The 24,707-nt window shown below is 40.5% G+C and overlaps 3 protein-coding genes across 5 annotated transcripts; 2 read left to right on the top strand and 1 right to left on the bottom strand.

Moving 5' to 3' along the window:
* Nucleotides 1-7,051: 7,051 nt before the first annotated feature.
* On the top strand, nucleotides 7,052-13,704 carry p4ha3 (prolyl 4-hydroxylase, alpha polypeptide III; the record flags this gene model as incomplete). Its single annotated transcript, XM_079482034.1, has 13 exons — nucleotides 7,052-7,233; nucleotides 7,638-7,792; nucleotides 7,949-8,172; nucleotides 8,935-9,078; nucleotides 9,174-9,225; nucleotides 9,639-9,802; nucleotides 10,869-11,045; nucleotides 11,709-11,773; nucleotides 11,976-12,135; nucleotides 12,350-12,412; nucleotides 12,554-12,622; nucleotides 13,191-13,287; nucleotides 13,634-13,704. 13 exons carry the CDS (start codon nucleotides 7,052-7,054, stop codon nucleotides 13,702-13,704), a joined length of 1,623 nt encoding a protein of 540 aa, XP_079338160.1.
* An 844-nt stretch (nucleotides 13,705-14,548) lies between these two features.
* On the bottom strand, nucleotides 14,549-19,211 carry sars2 (seryl-tRNA synthetase 2, mitochondrial). Of its 2 annotated transcripts, XM_079481348.1 has the most exons (17): nucleotides 19,021-19,156; nucleotides 18,588-18,949; nucleotides 18,264-18,359; nucleotides 18,016-18,045; nucleotides 17,682-17,822; nucleotides 17,076-17,130; nucleotides 16,891-16,954; nucleotides 16,706-16,811; nucleotides 16,553-16,600; nucleotides 16,302-16,410; nucleotides 15,981-16,026; nucleotides 15,811-15,898; nucleotides 15,620-15,732; nucleotides 15,433-15,526; nucleotides 15,215-15,307; nucleotides 15,056-15,121; nucleotides 14,549-14,845 (listed from the first exon to the last, which is right to left on the bottom strand). In XM_079481348.1, the coding sequence occupies exons 2-17, from the start codon at nucleotides 18,852-18,854 to the stop codon at nucleotides 14,717-14,719; spliced, it is 1,545 nt and encodes a 514-aa protein (XP_079337474.1). In that variant the 5' UTR covers nucleotides 18,855-18,949; nucleotides 19,021-19,156; the 3' UTR covers nucleotides 14,549-14,716. The 2 variants fall into 2 exon arrangements, with proteins under 2 accessions (XP_079337474.1, XP_079337475.1); XM_079481349.1 differs by having other exon boundaries at nucleotides 18,588-19,211.
* Nucleotides 19,212-19,214: 3 nt separating this feature from the next.
* On the top strand, nucleotides 19,215-23,620 carry LOC306908459 (kelch repeat and BTB domain-containing protein 8). Of its 2 annotated transcripts, XM_079481346.1 has the most exons (5): nucleotides 19,215-19,683; nucleotides 19,848-20,001; nucleotides 20,306-20,384; nucleotides 20,488-20,715; nucleotides 20,799-23,620. In XM_079481346.1, the coding sequence occupies exons 1-5, from the start codon at nucleotides 19,681-19,683 to the stop codon at nucleotides 22,315-22,317; spliced, it is 1,983 nt and encodes a 660-aa protein (XP_079337472.1). In that variant the 5' UTR covers nucleotides 19,215-19,680; the 3' UTR covers nucleotides 22,318-23,620. The 2 variants fall into 2 exon arrangements, with proteins under 2 accessions (XP_079337472.1, XP_079337473.1); XM_079481347.1 differs by lacking the exon at nucleotides 19,215-19,683 and having other exon boundaries at nucleotides 19,716-20,001.
* The last annotated feature ends 1,087 nt before the right edge of the window (nucleotides 23,621-24,707 follow it).

Raw genomic sequence — 24,707 nt, 5'->3', positions numbered from 1 at the left:
GTGTGTTTGCTGATGCTACACGCGATACTCGACTTCGAGAAAACTTTTAACCTGCTGGATTTATGACGCGGAGCAGCGGACTTCTCCTTTCGGTGGACTTCCCCTGGGCGTTTCGGCAGAAGGCTACAGACCTTAAGAGGTAAGTCCCTCCGGCTACGAGCATGTCTCGTAGCTGTATCCTTGGGTGCGACAGACTCATCCCGGAGTCTGACGGCCATGATTCCTGTGTCACTTGCTTGGGGCTCAAGCATGCTGAGGCAGGTTTCACTGATGCGGTATGTCCCGTGTGTGCGGACATAGCAATCAGGGTGTTGCGGTCACGGTGGCTACGTGCTTTTGAGCGCTGCCACCACCCCGTCTGTTTCCCAGGCGTGTTCAGCTGCCGTTTCGGCGAGGTTGACCGCTTTGGCGAGCGGCGGGGGTGATTTAGGGACGCCGATAGATGTTGCTCCGTCAGTTTCACGCTCGCGGACCATCTATACCCCTTCACGCTCACCTGGTTCGTCCCCTACGAGCGGCAGACGGCCGTCTCATAGTGGTAAGATTTCGCATACGGATGATGACGCTATCTCTGTCGCTACGTCGGACAGCTGCCTGCTGGCATCGGATACGGAAGACTCCTCTGATCTCCTGTCGTCAGGCAGTCGAGCTCCGGAGGAGACTGACGCTGAGATGTCGGCCATGCTTTCCCGGGCAGCCGCGTGCATCGGGTTGCAGGGTGTAACAACATCCTCCTCGGAACGCTTGCGGCTAGATGCGCGGTTTCGGGGGCGTGGTCAAAAGCCACGCCCCGCTCCGTTACCATTCTTCCCGGAGGTGCACGACGAGCTCGCCAAGTCCTGGAATGCGCCCCTTTCGGCGCGTTTCAGGCCGGAGGGCTCGGTGGCTGTGACTTCCCTGGTTGGTGGGGCGGCTAGAGGCTATGTTCACGTCCCCCGCGTGGAGCGTGCATTCACGGGCCACTTGTGCCCGCAGACAGCTGCCACTTGGGGGGGCTCGACCTAGACTCCCGTCCAGAGCATGTAAGCTCTCTTCGACACGTGTCGAAGGCTTGCAGTGCTGCTGGACGAACCGCCTCCGCTCTCCACGCCATGGCGGTCCTCCGGGTTTTTCAGGCGAAAGTCCTGAAGGATTTGGACGGCGGGAAGTCCGACCCAACTCGTATGAGTGAGCTGCGTACTGCCACAGACCTCGCGCTAAGAGCGACGAAGGCCACGGCACGTGCCCTGGGTCGGTCGATGTCCACAATGGTGGTCCAAGAGAGGCATCTGTGGCTTAGTCTTGCGCAGGTGAGCGGCGCCCAGAACGCCCGTTCTGGATGCGCCCATCTCGCAAGCAGGGCTGCTTGGTGATACCGTGGAGGACGGCAGTTCTCCGCGGTCTGGAAGCAGACTGAGGCGATCGAACAGATCCTGCCACGCCGCAACGCGCCCGCCAACAGGTCGGCATGGTCTCGGGCACAGCCTGGTTCCCAGCAGCCCTGCCCTCCCGCGGCGGCCCTCCGGTTGAGGAACCTCCCAGAGGACGACCCACCAGAGAGACCCCCGCGGTAGAGGGCATCTGTTCCCCGTTAGCAGCCCGCCAAGAGGTCCTTTAAGCGGCCCTGACGGGACGAACCAGGGGGAGATTTTACTGGGCCCGAATCCCGGCCTTTCCAACGCCGGATCGGAGAGGGATGCTGCCTGCCACGTTCCATCGAGTCTGGGCCCTTTTCAGGGTCCGGCGCCCACATACTCTCAAAGAGACAAATCTCCCCTGGGTTTTCCTCCACAACACTCTCGTGAGATGTGTTGTGCACGCACAGGGACCTTGTGCTTCGGCACCTAGACCGTCTAGGCCTCCGGGTCAACCAGGAGAAGAGCAAGCTCTCCCCCGCGCAGAGCACCTCTTACCTCGGTATGGAACTAGACTCTGTCTGTATGACAGCACGTCTCACCAACGAGCGTGTACAGTCAGTGCTGCGCTGTCTGAGGTTGATCAGTCAGAATCCCTTGACGCCGCTGAATAATTTTCAGAGGCTCCTGGGGCACATGGTGTCCTCGACGGGGGTAATCCCTCTCGGGTTGATGCACATGCGGCCGCTTCAGCACTGGCTACAGAGTCGGGTTCCATGGACAGCGTGGCACGCCTGCACCAGGCGGATTACGGTAACGCCTCAGTGCCTTCGCACTCTCTTACCCTGGTCAGACTTGACCTTTCTCCGAGCGGGGGTTCCGCTCGGACAGGTTTCGAGGCGTGCCGTGGTAACGGCAGACGCCTCCCTGCAAGGGTGGGGTGCGGTGTGCAAGTGGGCACGCAGTATAGGGTCGGTGGACGGGTCCCCGACTGCGTTGGCATATCAACTGCCTAGAGTTGCTGGTAGTCCTTCTGGCACTGAGGAGGCTCCAGCCCCTCGTGCAGGACAAACACGTGCTAGTCCGGGTGGACAGCACGACTTCCGTGGCGTACATCAATCGCAAGGCGGCCTACGCTCACCGCAGTTATCACAACTCACCCGACGCCTCCTCCTTTGGAGTCATAACTGAAGACTATGCCAGTCTGCAGAACCTCCAGAGAATTGGCCTTGGCCTTCTCCACCACCTCAGCGATGGCCTCAGATGTGTCACTTTTCATGCACACCCTGCGCAGGTGAACAGACAGGTTGGCCTGGGTCTTCTTGCACTTTGAGCAAACAAGGTAGTGCTTGTTGTGCACGTTGGTACTACAAAAACAACAACAATACTTATTAAAATCTTATTCTGTTTTGTGCACGAGCAACGGTGTGAATGAAGCTCCTGCTAGTCCTAGGTATAATGTTCATGTGAATGGAGACATTAGTCAGCCATTAATGGTTGATACAATTATGACTGACTAATGTCTCTTAAATAAATGAATTTAAATCATGCAAACCTACACTGTCTAACATTTCTGTAGACATTATTTCTTGCAGAAGTTTGTTCAAAGATAAATGAACATTAAACATTGAAAAATCTTTATCTTGACAGCAAAAAACTAAGTTTGTTTCTTTCACCCATTTAAACCTTTTAAACTCTTAAGCTTTTATTTATTTGAGCTAGAATACAAGACAAAACTGCTATACAAATCTTGTCATCTTACCTTTGAGAAGCCATTCTGGATTGAAGAAGAAGGTTTTCCAAAATCCAAAAACTGCAGCAAAAGAACTCAACGCTGGATGCTCTAGCAGAAAGTGGGTGACTGGTCCTGTGGGGTCTCCTAATTTATATCTACCTGAAAGTCCCGCCCACCTACCTGAGAGGGAGGGTCTGAAATGGGGAGGGGTTTAATCAGTCATTTCAGTATAATACTGGCAAATCACAGCTCCCACACACTATGGATGGCTGACAAGCGTACACCTCAAGTCTAAATTCTGGACAGCTCGTACATGCATAGACTTCAATCTCACCTCTGTGATTATTATGTGTACAGGAACCTGGGACTTCGATGCCACATCACCTGTTCTTGTCAGACAGGAGCATGAACTGCATTCGCCAACCAAACATTGATCGATCCAATCTCATCAGAGACGAGATGCAAAATTACATCCCATGTCAGGTCTCAGACATTAGAGGAAAAATGTCTCAGGAAAAACTTTAAAACGGCATTGTTGCTTGGAAAAAACATTTGTCTACAGTACTTTGCGAAATTAAATTTATATTTAATTTCCTAGCTCTAGTTTAGGACATTACATAAAAAATTACCAGTAACTAGATAACTATGTGCTATTATAGGCAGTACAGTCTAATGCAGTACAGTTGGTTAAAAAATTTAACAACGAAATTTTGAACTTGGACTGTGAAACCAGAAAATATTGTATTTTTAAGATAAAATATGCTCTTATATTATTTTGAGCAATAAAATAACTGTTTTCTTGGAATATGGTAATTGTAAATTCTTGAAAAAATGTAATTATTGATTGTTATCATTGTGTAATGTAGAAGGAATGCAGATGTGCAAGAAATAACTCTCTGCTTAAATTTTATCCATACAGTGTATGGAAACATGTTAATAAAGTTAATGTTGCCTAATATGTTATATTAGTGTGTGCTTTTGATGGCGTAGCCTACAGAAGAATTATTGACAACTTCAAAAGTGAAGTCTTGTTATATTGACAAAACATGTTCGTTGATGTAAAAGTTGTTCCGAGAAATAAGTATGATTCTAGAAATGTATGGAAGCAAAAAAGAGACATAATGTTTTGAAATTTAACAGCCAATGAATACTTGAGTTTGAATTATTTTACTTTGGAAACCTTGTATCTGAATTTATTTGTTTCGAATTTACTTCTATGAAATTTAAATATGAAAATTCTTGATTTCCATTTTAAAAACTTGAATTTAATGCTCACAAATTCAGATACAAAACAAAATCAACTTACAGAATTTCAGATAAAATACATTCAGGTTGATCAAATTCGATTGCTCTTATTCAGATCTAAAATTTCAAGTTAATATTTTTCAAAAAAAACATATGTCTAATTCGACTGCTCAAATTCAGATCGAAAAATTCAAGTTAAATATTCACATGGTAACATCCGGGCTACCCAGGATAGGAAAAACAGTTGAGCCCAGAGCCCGTCTGCAATTGAACCGAACCGACGTCGGGCGGCCTATCAGAGCACGTCAACCTGACTGTCTGTCATGATCCAAGAAGAGGCAAAGTCACGTATATTAAACCTGTAAAGAAGATGACTTCTAGGGAAAACGAAGGCGCTCCGGTAGTTTGCTGTTGTACAATCGGACTCGACAGAACAAAAGTATGTTGTTGCTGATTATTTTTTGGAACACATAACTGTTAGCTATGGTTTGTTGTGTGACTCGTCTCTCTATGTAGGTAAGTCAGCTAGGCAACACGTTATAGCCAGCAGGAAAACTTCTCCGGTTACTTTCGTAACCTCAGTTCCCTGAGAAGCGAGAACGAGACATCTGTATAGGTGTCTGTGGCCTAGTGGTTAGAGCGTTGGACTTGTGATCAGAAATTTGCCGATTCGGATCTCAGTGCCAGCAGGTCATGATTGAAGTGCCATATATGCAACATTCTTGTCCATCACGTGCTTATTTGTACTTTTTCACGTTTTGGTATATAATTCAAATGTTTTTCACTCATGTCTATTCAAAAAATATATAAAAAATAAATTACAACAAAACGAGCAGTTTGCTGATCTTTGTCTTTATTGAACATTACACATTGTTTGGTCTGCTTTGTAACATGACTGCAATTAAAATCTCTGCGCTATGCATACATGACTGCCTCCATATATTATTTAATAATCCCTAAAGTACTTCATTCAGTTCTTTTCTCTCCTTGACAAGTTACAAACGCTGTCTACTGTTGTTAGCCGTTAGCACTAGGTATTAGGGGGGGCTCTGGCATAGATAACAAACCCTTATTTTAGTTAGATCGAAGGGTCTTTAAGACATCCAACTGGAGAAAGCGTAAAAGCGAACAAAACCCATTGACATCCGTTTAAAAAACTAGCCTGTTGTCTCCTTTGCTGTGTTCCGATGAAGCCAAGGTGATAGCATTAGTCGTTGCGCTTTTGGTTTTGGCGTGGGGGGGGGGGAGCTGAGGAGATTAAGTATCACGTCACACAACAGCAGATTCGACTAGGTGCAGGCACGATTCAGATATCTTAAAATATAATTGAGACTAGTCGAAACTGAATTAGAGATATCTTTAAATACTTTGCGTATTTGTGACGCGATCATTTTAGATATCTATGAGGTCATTACAGATATCTAAAATAGAGTTTTGACTATAGTCAAAAACATATTTACAGATATCTCGAATCATATTTCTTACTAGCGCAATTATAATTGCAGATATCTCTAATTATCAATTTGACTAGTGAAATTACAATTATGACTCGTCGAAATACAATTAAAACTATCTAAAATATATTTTATGGATAGTCAAACCATAGGTTTTTATGTCAAAACGGCTTGCCATAAGAAGTCATCTTCTTTACAGGTTTAATATACGTGACTTTGCCTCTTCTTGGATCATGACAGACAGTCAGGTTGACGTGCTCTGATAGGCCGCCCGACGTCGGTTCGGTTCAATTGCAGACGGGCTCTGGGCTCAACTGTTTTTCCTATCCTGGGTAGCCCGGATGTTACCATGTGAATATTTAACTTGAATTTTTCGATCTGAATTTGAGCAGTCGAATTAGACATATGTTTTCTTTGAAAAAATATTAATTTAATATATTTAATATATAAATATTAATTTAAATATTATTAACTTGAAATTAAATTCCAGTTTTTAAAATGGAAATCAAGAATTTTCATATTTAAATTTCATAGAGGTAAATTCGAAACAAATAAATTCAGATACAAGGTTTCAAAGTAAAATAATTCAAACTCAAGTATTCATTGGCTGTTAAATTTCAAAACATTATGTCTCTTATTTGCTTCCATAAAATGCACCATAGCAACAGAGAAAACTGCAATTGAGCAAAATAATACACCACAAGATGGCAGCACAAATCTACAGAATTGTCTGCTCCATGCAAACGTTTCTCTGATCGGGAACAGAAATAACGCACATATATCTTCGTATTGAGACGCGCGTGCACTCTCTCTCTCTCTCTCTCGCTCTCGCTCTCGCTCTCTCTCTCTCTCTCTCTCTCTCTGTGTCTCTCTCTCTCTCTGTGTCTCTCTCTCTGTGTCTCTCTCTCTGTGTCTCTCTCTCTCTCTCTCTCTCTCTCTCTCTCTCTCTCTCTCTCTCTCTCTCTCTCTCTCTCTCTCGCTGTCTCTCTCTCTCTCTCTCTCTCTCTCTCTCTCTCTCTCTCTCTCTTCTCTCTCTCTCTCTCTCTCTCTCTCTCTCTCTCTGTCTCTCTCTCTCTCTCTCTCTCTCTCTCTCTCTCTCTCTCTCTCTCTCTCTCTCTGTGTCTCTCTCTCTCTCTCTCTCTCTCTCTGTGTGTCTCTCTCTCTCTCTCTCTCTCTCTCTCTCTCTCTCTCCATGTGTTGCGTGAAGTCACGCTGCGCTATGCAGAGGAATGAAAGCAGATGACGCGTTTCTATGTAAGACGAAGTCAACATCATTCATTAGAATGGCTTCATGTTTTATCATCTTTGTGTTTTTGTATGTAATCCACATATCGGATAAATCATTTGGTGAGATGTTCACTTCCATGATGAGCGTGAATCAAGCTGTTTTCGCAGAAACACAACTAATCGATCACTTAAGAATATACATAGAGCGCGAATCGCAAAGACTTCTCGACATTAAAAGGTAAGAGACAAACAAACGGTATAGTTACTGCTTTGTTTGCTAGTTGCAGAAACTTTGATAATAACTAGAAATACTTTTTTATAATTTCCTCACCACTGTCATATTATGTCGGTTGCCTTAAAATCATGGATTACAGTGACTTTTAGTTACACAGTAGTGTTTGTAGTACAAATGTAAAATTGTCTCACTATTATATCTTGCCATGATATGTTTTGTCAATCAATGATAATGGTTAACCATGTGTACTACATGTTTACTATAATAAAACCATGGTACATTTTCCTAAGGGTTCCTAAGGTTGGACTATCAATGTTATAAATGGTTATCGATAATAACAATATTTTGTAAATACGTCAAAGCATTCTAAAATACACAACAGTGAAACTTTCTCAAACCATGTTTAGGTTCTTCTTTAGAGTCACAGCACTGCAAGGTGGGCTATACAATGAATCTGCGGCTACCGTAGCCAATCCTCTTGTTGCATTCAAACTGGTCAAAAGACTTCAGTCTGAATGGCTAAATGTAGTTTACAGCAGTGAAGCTGAAGAAAACCTTCAAGGTAATTTCTTGACTTTCACACACTGACACATTAAGGAAAACCCTTCATCTTGTGTACTGTATATCCTTAAACATTTGTCATCCACCATTCCTCTGCTTACTAGTGTCCAGCTTTCTACCTTTCCGTCCTTCCCCCCATTGTATTGTTTTGCTTTAGCCCTTAGGGAGGGCTACAGGATGATGGAAGGCAGCCTGCCGAAGCTGGAGGACCTTCAGGGGGCGGCGCAGGGGCTGATGAGACTTCAGGACGTGTATGATCTCCACGTGGAGGGGCTCGTGAGAGGACATTTCCAGCAGATCAAAAATGGAAATGCTGTTGATATTTACAAACCCTCTTTGTCCGATACTTTGTCTGGGGACGATTGCTTTCTTGTTGGAAAAGTAAGATGTGTGTCCACAATTGTGTCGAAATTAAAATCAGTGTGCTGTTAAATAAAACTAGTCATTTCTTTTATTTTTACAAGATTAACACATTGAAAAGATGTGTGACACTCTCCCACACGTTTTGGGAATATCTGGAAAAGCCTCTGGAAAATATGTTCAGACTGTGTCTCACTCGGCACGGTTGCTTCCTGATTCAGATTCCATATTGCTCAATTTCACCTTCTTTTGTGGTGAATGACTGGCCTAACAAATTCCAAATGGCTTAAACGCTCTTTTACAGAAAGAAGAGCTTTGTTTTTCTTGTCTGTGTCCTTTCTATTTTTAATAAGCACCATCTGTTCTCCGTACCACCATCATTACGAACACACTAATGACAGCTTTTCAGATTGAATTATCAATCATTAAATGTTCGTAACCAAAACTACTTTACGGGTGACAGATTTCCTAGCAGTGTTTTATTTAAAAAAAAATATTTGTTTCGTGTCATTCATTTTAGTGTGCAAATTGTACAAAGAAGGGCAACTGTTACCTATTTTTAGCCTTAAATTAACTCACAGATTTTGATAATATGTTTTATGTTATATTTTTTGACATTCACTACATAAAACCTTTGTATAAAAATACATATGTAGCACAATGTAGGTTACTTCACATGTTGTACAGTGTTTATGTTGCACTATAAAAGCAGATTCATAACACTTCTATTTGTAGGTTTTTTCCTCTCGTTTCTTTTGTGCTCATGTCATGAAAACCTTTCAGGTGGCATATGATTTGGAGGATTACTATCATTCAGTGCAGTGGTTTGAGGAGGCAGTTCGGCTCTTTCGGGGAACTGAGTGGAGTCCAGAAAACGAAGGCACACTTGAAGATGCTCTTGACCATTTAGCGTTTTCCCATTTCAAGGTACAGCACCTAATGCTATAAAAAGTTAAACAGCTTCACATAGGTACACGTGAAGAACTTACATTTGCTAACTTTTCAATGTGTGTTTGTTTTAGACTGGAAACATATCCTATGCCCTCAGTTTGTCCAAGGAACTACTGCTTCACGGTAAACTTATAGTCAAAACTACGTCAATGATCAAACCAGTGAGAGAAAACTACTTGGCCAATAAACATCATTATTTATATTGTTAATGGCTCAAGAATAATTGTTCTATCTATAAGTTGTAAGGAACAATTAAGACTGACTAACCATATCTCTGACATTCTCAAAGCCTATCGCTGTTGTCATTCTAAAACCTTTTTATTTCTTGCCATAAATCATTATTATTAGTCATCCTTTATGTTTGTCACTGGGTTTTGCAAATATTTAAAAGTATTAAAAAGTGCTTGTCTACTTTGAAAACAGTGAATTTGGACATTCGGGGTGTCGGAAGGACAGAAATTATATTCTTGCTTGATATATTGAATAGATTTGTACATAGTTAATCCCAATGCTACTCTCTCTTTTTTATCTTTAAGATCCCATAAACAGCAGGATTCTTCTTAATGTGGAGAAATATGAGAAGCTTCTTGTTAAAAGTCCTCCTGTCATTGGACATGGCTTGGCTTTAAAAAGGCCTGACACAACATATCTGAGAACCAGGGATGTCTATGAGAAGCTCTGCCAAACAAAAGGATCTCAGGTACCTTTTCACACTATACTAAAGAAAAGTAAATGTGATCCAGATCATGTAATATAAAAAAAGGATCAGTCTATTGTTAAAGAAGCAATGTGGAGAATTCAGCAGCATCTAGTGGTGATGTTTGCGAATTGCAACCAACAGCTCACTCCACCCCCCTTTCAAAGCACTACAGTAGATTACACAGTACTAATATGTTATTGCGTTCTTTGCCAAAGGAGATCATGTATTTACATAACGTGCTCTGTAGATTTGTTCATTTAGGGCTACTGTAGAAACAACATGGTGAATTCCATGTAAGGGGACCCGCGGTGTATATAGATAGAAATAGCTCATTCTAAGGTAATGAAAACATATCGCTTCATTGTGTAAGGTCTTATACACCTCGGAACACATAGTTATGTATATTTCAGTTCCATCAATAGATGGTATGCTAGTGTCGACTCGTCACTTTCCCAATTGAACACACTTGAATGCACTCTTGAAAACACTCAGCAAAATGAATGTTTACAGTATCAGGAAACGCAATTCCGCACAACATTTGAGTGTCCGAGAGATCCACAAAAAATTACACACTGGGCCTTTAAAGCTTAAAGTGATTTCACCCAAAAATGAAAATTCTGTCATCATTTGCTCACCCTCATGTCATCTCATACCTGTATAAATTACTTTGTTCTGATTAAAAATAGCGTAACAAAGTACATTGTTTTTTTTAAATATATAATATTTAAATCATAGTATCACAGTTTACAACATTACATGACTGTTATCATATTCCCACAAAAGGGCTTCAGTGAAAAATACATTAACTGAAGCATCTGTTAATTTTCTTGTTAAATTAATTTAGTTTTGATAAAGGATATGCATTCAGAACAGCGTAACAACTATCCCGAGGAATGATGTGAGGCCACTGACCAGTACTGTGTCAAAGCGTATAGCTTTGGTGTACTTGAAGCTTTGTGGGTTAAGAAAATACAAAAGCAGCCAACATTGATGGAAAAGTTGACTGAATAAACATTAATTATATTTATCAAAACAAATATTAATGATGATACATTTTTTGTCCCAGCCAACGCATTACCAGAACCCCAAATTATTTTGTGACTATTTCACCAATGGTTACCCTGGACTGCTCCTGCAACCGATGAAGCGAGAAGTGATCAGTCAGCAGCCGTATGTTGTGCTCTACCATGATTTCATCACCCGCGCTGAGGCTAAAAGCATCAGAGACAGTGCAGTGCCAGGGGTGAGTGCACTCTTCTCAATAAACGCTGTGAGCATTTCGTTCACAAAAATGTCGATGTTATTGAGCAAGGTAAAAGAAAAGTAAAACAATTCCAGCTTGGAAAAGATTAAAGCATAGCTTTGCCGATCTTTGGCTTAGTCTTCGATTGAATAAGACCTGTTCTTAAATTTCACCTCGCTGTTACACATCATGGAAACTACGCCTGCCAGTTACTGGATGTTCGTAACACGGAGAAACTCTGCAGGGAGACAAAATATTATGTGCTAGCCTTAGTTTCTTTTCCAGACCACATGATCCAGCTGCACTCAGAGCTGAAGAGATCACATTATGTGAATAAGTCATATGGTCGGGATAAACTACTCACAGCAAGACTTTTATGTTTGTGTGGGCAGCCTGGTCATTAAATCATACGTTTCCATGGTCACTTTTTAGTGGTGTATTCAAAGTATTTGTCTTTGCCAGTGGTTCTTTCCTTTTCTTCATTCCAGTGTGATTCCCATTTAAAAGAACTGACTTTTTAGTTTGTTACTCATTAAAAAGACAAAATCACAGATGAGATTTTAATAATACATACGTATAATAAATAATTGGCCAATCAGAATCAAGTATTCCAGAGCGCTGTGTTATAAAAGATTTTCATGCATGTGTTCATGTCTCTCTCAGCTGAGAAGATCTGTGGTAGCGTCTCGAGGAGATCAGGCCACAGCAGAATATCGCATCAGCAAGAGGTACAAATCATTTCGTTTTAAGAACACCATACAATTAAATTAAAGTGAAAAGCAATAGCGCACTTTGTAACTGTCTGTACAGTTCCTATACATATTGTCATGAAACATAATAATATAATATAATTATGCAAATAAATATACGAATATATGATATTTGATAGTAAGGCGACTTTCACATAAAGATTTTATTGTGATCTTTCAGCGCTTGGCTAAAAGAATCAGTTCACGCAGTTGTGGGAAAGATGGATCAGCGGATCACTATGGTCAGCGGGTTAAATGTACATCCTCCTTATGCCGAATTTCTCCAAGTGGTGAATTATGGCATTGGAGGACATTATGAACCTCACTTTGATCATGCCACAGTAAGTATAAAGTGTGCTTTGCAAATTGAAAGTATGACAAATAAATGCAACGTGAGATTGTCTTTGTAGTGTTCCATAATACTCCCACATCTACTATATCCTAGTGATTATTCATATTTTACGCATAAACACAAATTGCAAAAACAATATACTGTATCTTATGTCTCATTTTACAGTCAGAAAAATCTTTTTTTATAATTTCTGTTACCAACAGTCTGACTCCAGCCCATTGTATAGTCTTAAAACAGGAAACCGAGTAGCCACGTTCATGATATATGTAAGTAAATACTTTCTCTCTTTCGGGATTTCTTAATCCAAAGAAAATGCTGTGTTAATGTAGTGTGAGAATGTGATTTTAGTAATCGTTTAGCAGTAACAGTGATTCTCACTGGTTCACATCCTCTCTTGTCCTCTCTAGCTAAGCTCTGTGGAGGCAGGGGGGTGCACGGCTTTCATTTACGCCAATTTCAGCGTTCCTGTAGTGGAGGTAAAAGATACCACGGGTTATTTTCACAGAGAGATGAACTCAAGACGGAAAACACATCCATTGATGTATCAAAACAGCTTGTAGAAGTCTGTGCTAACAGATAGCAGATGAGGTCAAAGCCTTTCACAGCTATCCTGTTACACGTGATAGGGTTTGGATGAGGATTAAAGTGATAGTTACCAAGAAATGAAAATTCTGTCATCATTTATTCCCTCTTCTCTTTTCAAACCTTTATGACTTTCTTTCCTCTGCAGGACACATAATATATTTTGAAGAATGTTGGTAACCGAACAGCACTGGCCCCCATTCACTTCTATTGTATGGACACAAAACCAGGGCAAGTGAATGGGTGCCTGTTAACAACACTCTTTAAAATATCTTCTTTTGTGTTCTGCATAGGAAAAAAAAGTCATACAGGTTTGAGATGACAAGAGGGTGAGTAAATGATGACGGAATCTTCATTTTTGGGTGAACTATTACTTTAAAGGGATACTTTACCCCAAAAGAAAATCTGTCATAATTTTCTCACCTTTGAGTTGTTCCAAAATCTCAATAATTTTTTTTCAAGAATGCTGCTCTCTTCTGGTGGAATCTTCACAGAAATGGCAGAGGAGACGGTGATACTCTTCACGCTGGTTGCCCTGTCATTGTTGGTGATAAATGGGGTACGATGACGCATCACATAACTAAACTGATGTAGTTTTTACAAACAACAAAACAATATGATTATATTATGGTTTTGTGTTCCTCATACGGAGTGATGAATTAAAACTAGATAACTCATATATTAACATACATAGATATTTTGTATCTCAGCTCAGATCAGCTAAACATTCTCATGTCAAGTAGAGACAGGATGTCGTAGATCATAAATATGTGATGCAGATGGCCTGGCAAATCCTAATTGTTGCTCAATCAGCTGAGACATGCTTTGCGTCCGTGCCTTGTGGTATGCTGGCTTTAGATTCCCAAACATCAGATGCTGATCTACGAACATCTCGTCTTTCACAGTTGCTAATAAGTGGGTCCATGAGTACGGGCAGGAGTTCCAGAGACCCTGCAGCCTCAATCCTGAAGAGTGAACATACAGTTGCGGCGGAAAGGTCTAGTGGGACTACAAGGACTTCAAGAGTCACCGCTCGTGATGGAGCAACAGATCAAATATGGGAAAGACTGAAAAACAAGGGGTTGAAAACGGAGGACTCCAGACTTAAAAAGTGGCACATGGAGGTCTGGAGGCACTAAAGAAAAGATGGACTGCTGTGATCCTCTTGTGTGTCAGGGAGTAATTTGGCGTGAACTTAAAAGGCGGATCTCCTGCTTTTCAATGTTCGATGTGGAAAATGCTGTTGTTTACATACTTGATGATCTGTTTGGTGTAAAACAAACCTAAACCTTTTATTATATTTCATGAGGCCTGGGAGAATGGTTACAGTTGTCTTTCTCTAACACCACCCTGCACAAACAATATAAATTGGGACTTATTATTATACAGTCAATGTTATTAAGCTAATAATGATAACTTTACACTAATTAAACTGAAGTTAATCCAAACTGAACCCAACTAAATGTTGTCTTTTTTTAAGTACTTTTGTTTTGTTTTTACAAACAATGCCCCAGTTTTATATTTATAAATATCAACTGCTAAATGTCTTACAATTGTAAATAAAAGTTGATTGTTAAGGGTTTGTGGTTGCTTGACAAAAACCTACGATGTATTACTTGGTAGTACAGAGCAGTAGTGTCCTCTGCTGGTGGATTTACTGTATATACGTAATCCACCGCTGTATAATATATTATACTGTTTATAAGGGTGATAGTTCACCTAAAAAGTAAATATTCTATCATCATTTATACACCCGCATGTGGTTCAAAACCTGTGAGTCTTTCTTCTGTGAAACAAAGAAGATATTTAGAGAAATGTCTCAGTGGTGATGTCAGATTCAATCATTTTATTCAATCTTTTGCATAGGCCAAAAATGATACATATAGCAAAATCAACTGGATTGGACACCGCTTGATAAATATCCACATACACCCTCATACCACTGTTCAGAATAGAGTAAAAATAAAACTTCATTGAAGTCTGATATATTATTGTTTTGAGGTATGACGCTTGGCTTGGTTTGGTCCAATATATTTAAGAGGAGTGTATTTAGGTTTCTCTATCACTTCCGATCCGAGGTACTGCTGCAGGACGTCAGGAACCCGAACTGTCCCTTCCTAATGAAGAAACAGATATTGCATGATGAAAAAAGGCAAGAATAACAAAACGAAGGTCTGTTCAAGAACGTAAAGAATGCTGAATTAAAAAAATAATAATTTGGATTATTGCTTCCTTTGTAGGAACTAAGCCTTTACGAGCAAACATTGAAAGTGTTGATAATACTATTTTTGTACTTTAAGCAGTAAGTGATTTAGTTTTAATTCTACCTTGGTCTGATGCGTCTCCAAAATGGCAATGATGGTACGTGGAATAGCACAAGCTGTTGCATTTACCTAAAGTAGGAATAATAACATGATATGGATGCCAACAGACATTTTGATGCTGTAAAAATTGGCTAATAAGTCTTATAACAACCATCCACTCACAGTATGTGCATACTTGAGGCTTCCATCATTTGTTTCGTAGAGAATGTTAAGACGTCGACTCTGGTAGTCTGTGCAGTTTGAGGCACTGGAAATCTAATAAAGATTGAGTGAGAGAATATTCAACACAAGGACACAATTGCACTTTTTATGTGAAGTTATCAAGCTAAATCAAATAACATCTACAGTACATATATATGCACTGGAAATATAATTCCAACCTCCCCGAAGCTGCCGCGGCCTGGCATCCATGCTTCAATATCATACTTTCTGAAAGCAGGAGGTCCCAGTTCTTGAGTGGGCATATCCAACACCCTATAATGAATGTTATTCATTATTAATTGTTCATATTTGTCAAGATTACCACAACAAAGAACAAATAAAATACCATGAATCATTCTGTCATACCTGTAATGAAGCTGAAGGGATGAGAAAATCTCCTTTTGTAGCGCGACACATTCATCCAACAGTTGCGCACTCTCCTCTCCCGTCTCACTTGCGGTCACACAAAACATTTCAACCTGAAAGAACGCAAACAATGTTAGGAACCTTATTATCATGTATAAGCATCAGTATTTGCATTCAAATGTTCTTATTACCTTATTAAAATGATGAACTCTGTAAAGGCCCCAGGGCTCTCTGCCAGTGTCTGTCTCTGCTCGATAGCATGTGCTACTACAAACTGTCCTGAGACGTTGAAATAATACAAATCTCAACATTTTATGCACTCAATCAATGCTCTGTAAATCAATCATAGATTTTGTAATACCTAACAGGTATATCCTTTAAATTTACAGCATGATCCATGAAGTAGCCTGTGAAAGAAAATCAAGATAAAGTCTTCATTGTGTCGCTCATCATTTTATTGCAAGGTGTTTGTAACATTGTGGGAAAGCCTACAATTTGACATTTGTACGATTTAGGATTATGTTGTAATTTATTTGGCAATCTAAAATGAAATCTAATTAGGTTTACTATAAGATAGTATTACTTATCACAGTATTACTTATTACTCTATCGTTTTTTTTATTTTCGAAGGATGTATCACAGGATTGAATATTATATTACGGAAGGTTATGTGGTTTCTCACCTGCTACCCCCACTTCTCCTGTACCAGCGAGATTAAGATCTGGAAAGTGTGTGGGATCCAGAGAGTACACCTGTGATCTATGAGCATGCGGCTGCATCCCACAACCCTCCTGAAAAAAACATCCAAAAACAGCACAAAATCTTTTTTTATAACTCTAATAACGAGCTGTCATTAAATAAACTTGTTAAAAAACTGCCAAATGAAAATGTTGGTAATGTACACTCAAACACATGCAGTAAAGCGATACTCACAAAAACCACTCCCTTTAACATATCAGGAACAACCATGGGAATAAAGCCCTACAAAATAATAAGAATTCAAAGCATGTGTGCTTTTTAGGTTAACAGTGCTTGTTCATCTGAAGAATTTTACACAGAAGCATGAACAGAAACACGTGAACTAACCCGTTTCTGAAGAAGATCCAGAGCAAAATTTTGCAAGGCAAGCTGCAATCTGGCTCCTGCCCCTCTCAAGTAGTATGATCTGTGCCCTGAAACATGGGCTAGCCGCCTGAGAAAGAAGAGATGGAAGTGAAAAGCAAATTAAAATAAAAGAAAATAAAATGAAATGAAAAATGAAAACATCTAACCTTTGTCTTATGATGTCTAGACTCTCTCCAATTTCCAAATGGCCTTTAGGCTTGAAATCAAATTCTGTGGTGGATACACGCATACCATCATATAACAATAAATCTCATTTACGTAGAAAGACTTTATTTAAAATATAAAGTCAAAGAGCAGAAAACTACTTTTGAACCTTTTTTTATGAATTTACCTTGCCTACTACCGACCATTTCAACTACTCTTGCCTGGCTCTCATCTCCTATGGGCTACAAGAACAAAGAAAAACATAACATTCCTGTTTATTAAAATCACATCTTTGCTTTTCAACTTTTAATTTAGTTTTTTTTTACAAATTCAGTTAGCTGTGATTTCACACACTTGTGACTTTCAATTGAATAACGGGAGTATAAAGTTTATAAAACTGTTTATTGATCTTTTATTTAATCTCAATATCACTTTCAGCACATGTCTGCTTTGGATTTTAAGTATGAAATAATGAGTAACCATTTCTTAACACCAGGCTGAACAACAGTTCTTTCATTATTATTTGATATGACAATTCTTTTTCAAATATCACTGAGAATATGTCACAGTTTACCAGTCCTTTAATAGTGTTTATATAAGAGCTGTCAAATAATTTAGCGTAATTAACTGCATACAGATTTTGTTTTGTTTTTACATAATGTGTCTGTTATGTGCATATTAATTTTGTATTCATAAATATGATAAATATGTATACAAATGTTTATTAATTCTTATACTTATCATTTGACAGCTCTAGTTTATATGTTTATTGTAAAAATGGGAGGTCTTTTACCACACTAGGATGGGTTCTGTTGGGCAGCCTCAGAGCACGACAGTAATGTTCTTTCTCCAGCTCACGCTCTTCTAAATACATCTGACTGAGTTTCTCTCGGAGAGCTCTGCCCTCCTCTCTAAAAGAATTGTACTCCCCAAGCTGTTGAATACACAATAGAGAAAGAAGGGATCAGACACATTCTTGAAGCACAATATTGTAGTACACATTGCAAAGTATTAACATCAGTCAAATATTGTATATATATGAATAAATTTTCCTCCGATGTACATTTATTTGTAATACTTACAGTGCTGAACAGGTAAATATGCTACGCAAGAAAAGAAGAACTTACACTGGACAAAGTTGATTTTTCATGTGCATCCTGTAAGGAAAAACAGCATGGAAAAATATTGATAACCATACTTTCATCTAAAAGAAAAACGTTGAGATTAAGTACATCACACGACACAGTTCTGGACAGCTTGCTGCACAATGTCGTATCAACTACACAAATGACAACAGTATTATATAGCTTCAACCATCAATATTGTAATGTAGGTATTTTTGAAAGTGCTTGTTTACTGTGTACAATACACTTACCACAAGAGCTCTGACTTTGGCACTTATCACATTCTTTCTTTCCTCCAATTCGGATATTTCTTTTTGCAAATTCTGTAATTTCTTCCACACTGCGATCTGTGGGGATTGCAGCACACATATTGACAAACATACACATTTCCACTTACAAATAACACTATGAGCCTATTTAAAACCATAACAAAATTCGTGGTGTTGCATTGGATAACAGAACCCAACACAGAGAACTACACACATACATGTATGGTTTCCATTAAAACCAATAGAATTTATATTATATGAATTATAAGTGCTAGAAGACATCTCGAAATATGAAAAAGCTCTTACTATAAGCCCGACATCAGCAGCCCGCAGATCTCCTTTACGATTCTCCACCTCCGCTATGACTGCATCAGTATCCTCGCATACACGCCTCATGTCCAGCTCAGGTTTGTGACTGTATCCTTCTCGTACATGCTCATAAAGACTGCTCCTGACCGGTCGAGAGGAGCATGGCCGACAGGGCATTCTAAATAAACTGCTAACATTGTGTCTTCTAGATTTGAGAAGAACAAGCGTGCAAAAACGCGTAGATGCCCTTACAGAGGACGCCATGCTGAAGCGCTTGACAGTTTAGGTACGGAAGCCGATTGGAGCCATCTCGTCCAAACGCGATTGGATTGGCAAGGTGACGAGAAAGATGTTTTACTCTGTAGATTTATTGTATTTTAATTGTTCTATTGATAATGTTCATACGCGTTTAGTTTAGAAGCCTACACACACTTTCAAAAGCAGCTCCTTACTCACTTTAAATAAACTATTTCGTCAAAGAAAGCTTTATACACCCTGCATATTTACCAAAACAGTGGCAAAAATAACTTTACAAAGATTCATATTAACCTACTATATAGTGGGGAAGTATGCGATTTGAACCAGATCTGTCTTTATACTCGTGACGGATGTAAATAATCCGTCACATCCGGTAACTCGCGAGCCATGAGCAAAGCGGAAGTTTCGTTTGTTGTTCCGGCACGTCGGGAAATCCTTCATCTCCAGTAAAGCAATGAGAGCTGTGAGCAGTTGTTCGTTTCATTTATTTTATGTATGATATTTCCCTCTCAGGTTTAACAATTTTACGGCCAGTCCGGAGTGCTAACTGTAATAACGCGTACGAAGCTGTGGTCGTGTCAGTGGACATATCACGCGTGCCTTTCTATTTTTGTGCTGAGAGGCTAAGGATGGACACTAAAACGTGATGAGCCGACCAATTTGCGCTGAAACTAGCCAGGAAAGTAAAGCCGTTGCTAGTGGCCGGAAGGGTGTCAGACCGTGTTGGCATCCTGAGAGCCTTGATGCCCAAACTCGAACTCAAGACACCCCAAAAAACTGTGAATATTCACCCTACTGCTGGGGTCAGCTCAGATAGAAACCTTCATCTGTTATGGTAATGTTTACGAAATTGCAGTGGTCGAGAATGTTTCAAGTGGTCTGTCTTATATTTGCATTCAATAAAATATGCAAATACTATACGTCGTAGAGCAGACGTCACTTTTGGCCATTACTGTGTACTCAATGGCAGGTATGTAAACTATCTAACGTCATTGACAGATGAATGCAGGCATAGGTGGTACAGTTACCTGGCGACCGCAGCCATGGCAGGATGCTGATAGAGGAGGCGGAGAACCTCTCTCAGATAGTGACTCGGAAGAGGAGGATTTTCCAGATGATCACACTACTCCTTTGGGGGACTATATAACTCAGGGTGCGTCTCAGTGCTTCCCACTAATTCACATGTGCTGGATTTTTAATTTAACACCTAAACCAGTCTGTCTACCTTGCATCTTTTCACTTAGATTGTAATATATAACAAGCCTGTTATCATAAATTACAAAATGCTAAATAGACGAATGTTTACTGCCTTTTTCACACATTGGAACCAAAGTCCAAACAACAGCTTATAACTACACTGTCGTACACTCAGTATGTGACAATATGTATTTTCTTTACCAACAAAATGTGATTATACTACCGTCTCTCTTCACTATTCTTTTTGTCATGTCATTCAGGCTTAAAGCAGCTACTTGATGCTCAACAGCTGTGTGATGTCACTCTTTTGGTGGAGGGAAAGAAGTTAATGTGCCACAGGTGGGCTTTCAGCATTCAAAGCCATGAGATTCTCATGTTCTGCATTTGTTCAGATTATCATTGCTTGTCTTTTAACATAAAACTTTTTTGTCATCTCTTTTAGAGTTCTTCTAGCAGCCGTCAGTCCATATTTCCGCGCCATGTTCACCAGCCCTCTTGTTGAGTCCCGTCTCACTGAGATCCGCCTGGAAGAAGTGACACCCTCCATTATGGAGACAGTCATCCAATTTGTTTATACAGGACATGCAGATCTTAGTCTGGACACAGCTGAGGATTTGTTTGTGGTAGCCAATCGTCTTCAAGTGATGCCCTTGCAGGACCTTTGCTCTAGGTAGGATTTATTTTTGCGCTTAACATTCCGTAATACCCTGTAATGCTTATTAATAATCACAACTTTGTCTTCCAATATATCAGATTTCTTTTTGAACACCTCTCTGTGGAGAATTGCCTGGGTATGTACTCGCTGGCTCGTTCGCATCATGACCAGCTCCTTCTCCGGGCTTCTTTGAGACTAGTGGGTCAGCACTTCCCTCTAGTGGCTCGGCATCGGGACTTCCTCCTTTTGGATCCAGGAACTCTCGGCAGTTTGTTAGAGTCGGATCGGTTGGGTGTGGAGTCTGAGATGGAAGTTTACAATGCGGCGAGACGCTGGGCGGAGTACCAACCTGTCGATCGTTATGCTCACATGCCCAGTCTGCTAAGGCATTTACGCCCTGGTCTTCTGGGCCTCGACGAAAGCAACCGTCTGAATAAAGAACTCGGACCAGGGGCCAGCACGGAGTGCATGGGAGGGCCACTAAAACCACGAGAAGGCATGTTCGAGAAAAAAATAGTCTGCGTGGATCTAAGGCCGAGAGAGCATGAGTCTTTACAAGAGCGAGACTTCACTGTGGATTGCTTTGACCCGCCTACCGGGAAGTGGAAGAAGCTTGCAGCCATAGGCTCGTTGCTCTGCCCCGGCTGCACCGCTGTTGGAGGTCGCCTCTATGTGGCGGGTGGCATTCTGAGGAGCGGCCAAGTGTCAGCTTCACTTCATGAGTACGATGTAGTACTGAACCGCTGGATTACACGGCCAGTGTTGGCTGTACCGCGGGCTATGTTAGGGCTGCTTGGATGCAAAGGTTTCTTGTACGCTTTGGGTGGCTGTAACCGTTCCGCGTTTCTAGACACCTGTGAAAGATTTGACCTTAACGCACTGACTTGGGAATCAGGACCGCGTTTGCCGTTGCCGTTACGTTCTTTCGCTTGCGCCTCCCTCCGCTGTCGCCTTTACCTGCTTGGAGGTACCACACTGGAGCACAGTAGGGCTGTGGTGCACTCTGGTGTGCTAATATACGACACCATTACAAAGAACTGGAGCCGAGTTGCTCTAGACTCTGGCGCCACCTGTCTGGCTGGAGGAGTAGCTGTACGTGGAGGTGTCTGCGCTGTTGGTGGTTACCTGCGTGATGCCGCTATGTTTCTGGATGGCAACTACACCCAGGCCGAACCCTTGGATGCAACAGGACGAGTGCTGTTCTTCCGAGAAGGAAGGGGACCGGTACCAGAGCAGGAGGTGGTGGTTGCAGTAGACCGAGAGGCTGGAGATCGCGCTCCTAGTCCCGTGGTTTTTCCAGGACTCCCAAGACGCATCGCTGCCGGAGGTGTGGCCAGGTGGAAGCGTAGGATATACGTGTTGGGTGGTGAGAACGGATCAAGGTTTTATGATAGCATATACTGCTGGAAACCTGGCTGGCGGAGCTGGGTGCAGAGACGGGAGAAGTTACCGGTAGATACGGGTGGAGTTAGTCAGTTCGGATGCACTACTTTGAAGTTCCCCAAAAAACAGATTCTAGCACGGCTTAGGGCTGCACAGCAGAGACGGGGGAGAGAGAAAAGGCCGACCCGCTCGTGCAGGGTATTAAGAATTGATCGAGTGAGTCAGGATATTTGAGGAGACAAATAGGAATTTCTGACATCTTTATGCATTTATTTTTACAGCATTTCTTTTGGTTGATATCATGATGTTTTGGAATCTATAAATAAATCTAATAAAAAATGTTGATCAAATGTGACCCTGCCAGTGAAAACCCAACTCAAGTCATTTTTTTACTTACCGTATTATATAAAATCACCCTACATAATCCAAAAAAATCATTCTTTGAAAATATAATATATTTTTAATATTGGCATTTATTAGAAAACGAATGATTAAAATTAGCTGCTAATATCTCATAGTTCTATTATGAGACTTTAACCTGGATTTCAAAGACAGGGTCACAAATGTGAAAAGTGAAGAAGGGTGTATTTATTTTATTTGTTCAGTGTTATGCCTGTAAGGCCACATATTTTCTAAGGTTACCGTAGTCAGTTTTTGTTAGGATTGCTGTTTAGATGCTCTGCCTAAATAACATATTTACTAGTTTTTTTGACAACTGTAAACTCATACTAAAGAAACACAAGATCTTTTTAGGAACAGTGGGAATGTATTTTTTATTGTAAAAAAAATCCCTTTAGTAACTATGGTATTTTGCCAGAAACCATGGTTGCCATAGTACATTCAGAGTCACCATTTTCTTAAAGGGATACTCCACCCAAAAATTCTGTCATGAATTACTTTTCAGCTCTTATCTGGGTTGACTTGAAGATGAAAATGTGTTGTTTCTGAAATATTTTAACGCTTGTTAACAAGATAAAAGACAGTTAGTCTTTTACATACACAATGCTTTTAGGGTATATTTTAAAACGATAAACATGCTACTTGGAAATAAATTCCATTCTTCATGGCTTAACTAACAATGAACAAATATGTACAAACAACTAAAACAAGCAGCAAAAAGTAACATAAAATTAACATGTTTCAGTATGACGTGTGACTGCATCTTGTTGGACATGTGTGATTGTTGTTATTGGGATGTAAAAGGACCCATCAAAGTTGCTGACCAACTGAAGGACAAAAATCCAGTTTTCCCAATGACGTGGAACATTGTGTGTATGTCATTTTATTGGGTTTAGCCAGTCATCTCATTTGAATTCAAATAAGGAATGCTTTTTGTGTCTTCATTGTTTCACTTTCATTGTATTTCTGTCATACGGTACAATTATTTTCGCAGAGACAAAAGGACTCGTATTTTCATCTGATGTCAACAACTCAAACAACTTTTTTAACATCCCGAAACTGTCAAATATTGAAAGCTGTTTGAAAGAAAAATGATCTGTGATCTGGTTTGAAGTTACAATAAATTGAACTCAAGTCTGATGTTTTGCTTTTTGTAGCTGCATTTTTCTCCTGTCCTGTAACAATTGTTGAGATATTGTTGAAGCAAAAGTTGTAGTGATGTTTTGAGATGCCAAAGTACAAGTTTATAAATGCAGCGGCAAGAGTGGTCTTCAATGAACCGAAGAGAGCACATGTCACTCCTCTCTTCATTAAGTTACATTGGCTCCCTGTAGTCGCTCGCATCTGCTCTTGGCCTACCCGACCACCACTGGTTCGGCACTCCCTAATACAGACTTATGTACCCGCCAGATCCCTACTCTCTGAAAATGAATGATGTCTTGTAGTGCCATCCCAAAAAGGGACAAAATCATTCTCACGCACCTTCTCTGGATCTATTCCACATTCGTGGAATGATCTGCCTGCTGCTACAAGATCAGCAGATTCTGTAGCCATCTTTAAGTAAACACATCTCTCCGTCAACACTTGACCGATTGGTTATTTCTTCTATTTCTTCTCTACTCTTTCTGTCCCTAAAATAATTAGCTTTGTATACTGTGGTAGGCTATATGAGACCGGTTTTATTGCACTTATGTTTTTTGTAGGCCTTACGTTGTGCCAATTGCCTCCATTGTTTACCTCATTGGATTAATAATTGGCCGCTTTGGATAAAAGCATCTGCTTAATGACTAAATGTAAATGTTATTAACCAGATCTCAGGGGACACAATCGCTTGCATATATGTCATGATCATATATAAAATAATTACTTTTATTACTCTTATTTTGATTTCCATTAATTGTACGATCTGTGTGGTGATAGAAACAGAAATATTAAACTGAGATGCTAATAATAATACTATTTTCTCAGCTAAGTTGAATTTTGATGAACATTTAATGCTCAACCTGTTAAAATATTTCTTAAAAGTCTAGTTAATTATTATGGTAAATAATAGTCCTCCATCAGCCTTTTTGTCATGTGGGCAAAGATCAGGATTTTACACTCAAATCCTGTATGAAGTAAATTTGCGTCAACCCAGCCATTTGCTCCGAGTCCTTCCATCTCATTAATGAACTCGACATCGTGCGGATCTCCACTGCAAAATGAAAAACGCTACAGAGAAACAT

Source organism: Barbatula barbatula (assembly GCF_947034865.1).
Source record: "Barbatula barbatula genome assembly, chromosome: 19".
NCBI lineage: Eukaryota > Metazoa > Chordata > Actinopteri > Cypriniformes > Nemacheilidae > Barbatula > Barbatula barbatula.
This window is presented reverse-complemented; position numbering and strand designations above follow the sequence as displayed.

Excerpts from the sequence above, each read along its gene's own strand:
- sars2 (XM_079481349.1), bottom strand. The coding sequence starts at position 18,854 with ATGGCGTCCTCTGTAAGGGCATCTACGCGTTTTTGCACGCTTGTTCTT. Across the intron at positions 16,411-16,552 it reads TGTTAAAGGGAGTGGTTTTT|GAGGGTTGTGGGATGCAGCC; the intron begins GTGAGTATCGCT and ends TGTTTTTTTCAG. Across the intron at positions 15,899-15,980 it reads TTAAAGGATATACCTGTTAG|GACAGTTTGTAGTAGCACAT; the intron begins GTATTACAAAAT and ends TCAACGTCTCAG.
- LOC306908459 (XM_079481346.1), top strand. Across the intron at positions 20,385-20,487 it reads AAGAAGTTAATGTGCCACAG|AGTTCTTCTAGCAGCCGTCA; the intron begins GTGGGCTTTCAG and ends CATCTCTTTTAG. Across the intron at positions 20,716-20,798 it reads TTGCAGGACCTTTGCTCTAG|ATTTCTTTTTGAACACCTCT; the intron begins GTAGGATTTATT and ends CCAATATATCAG.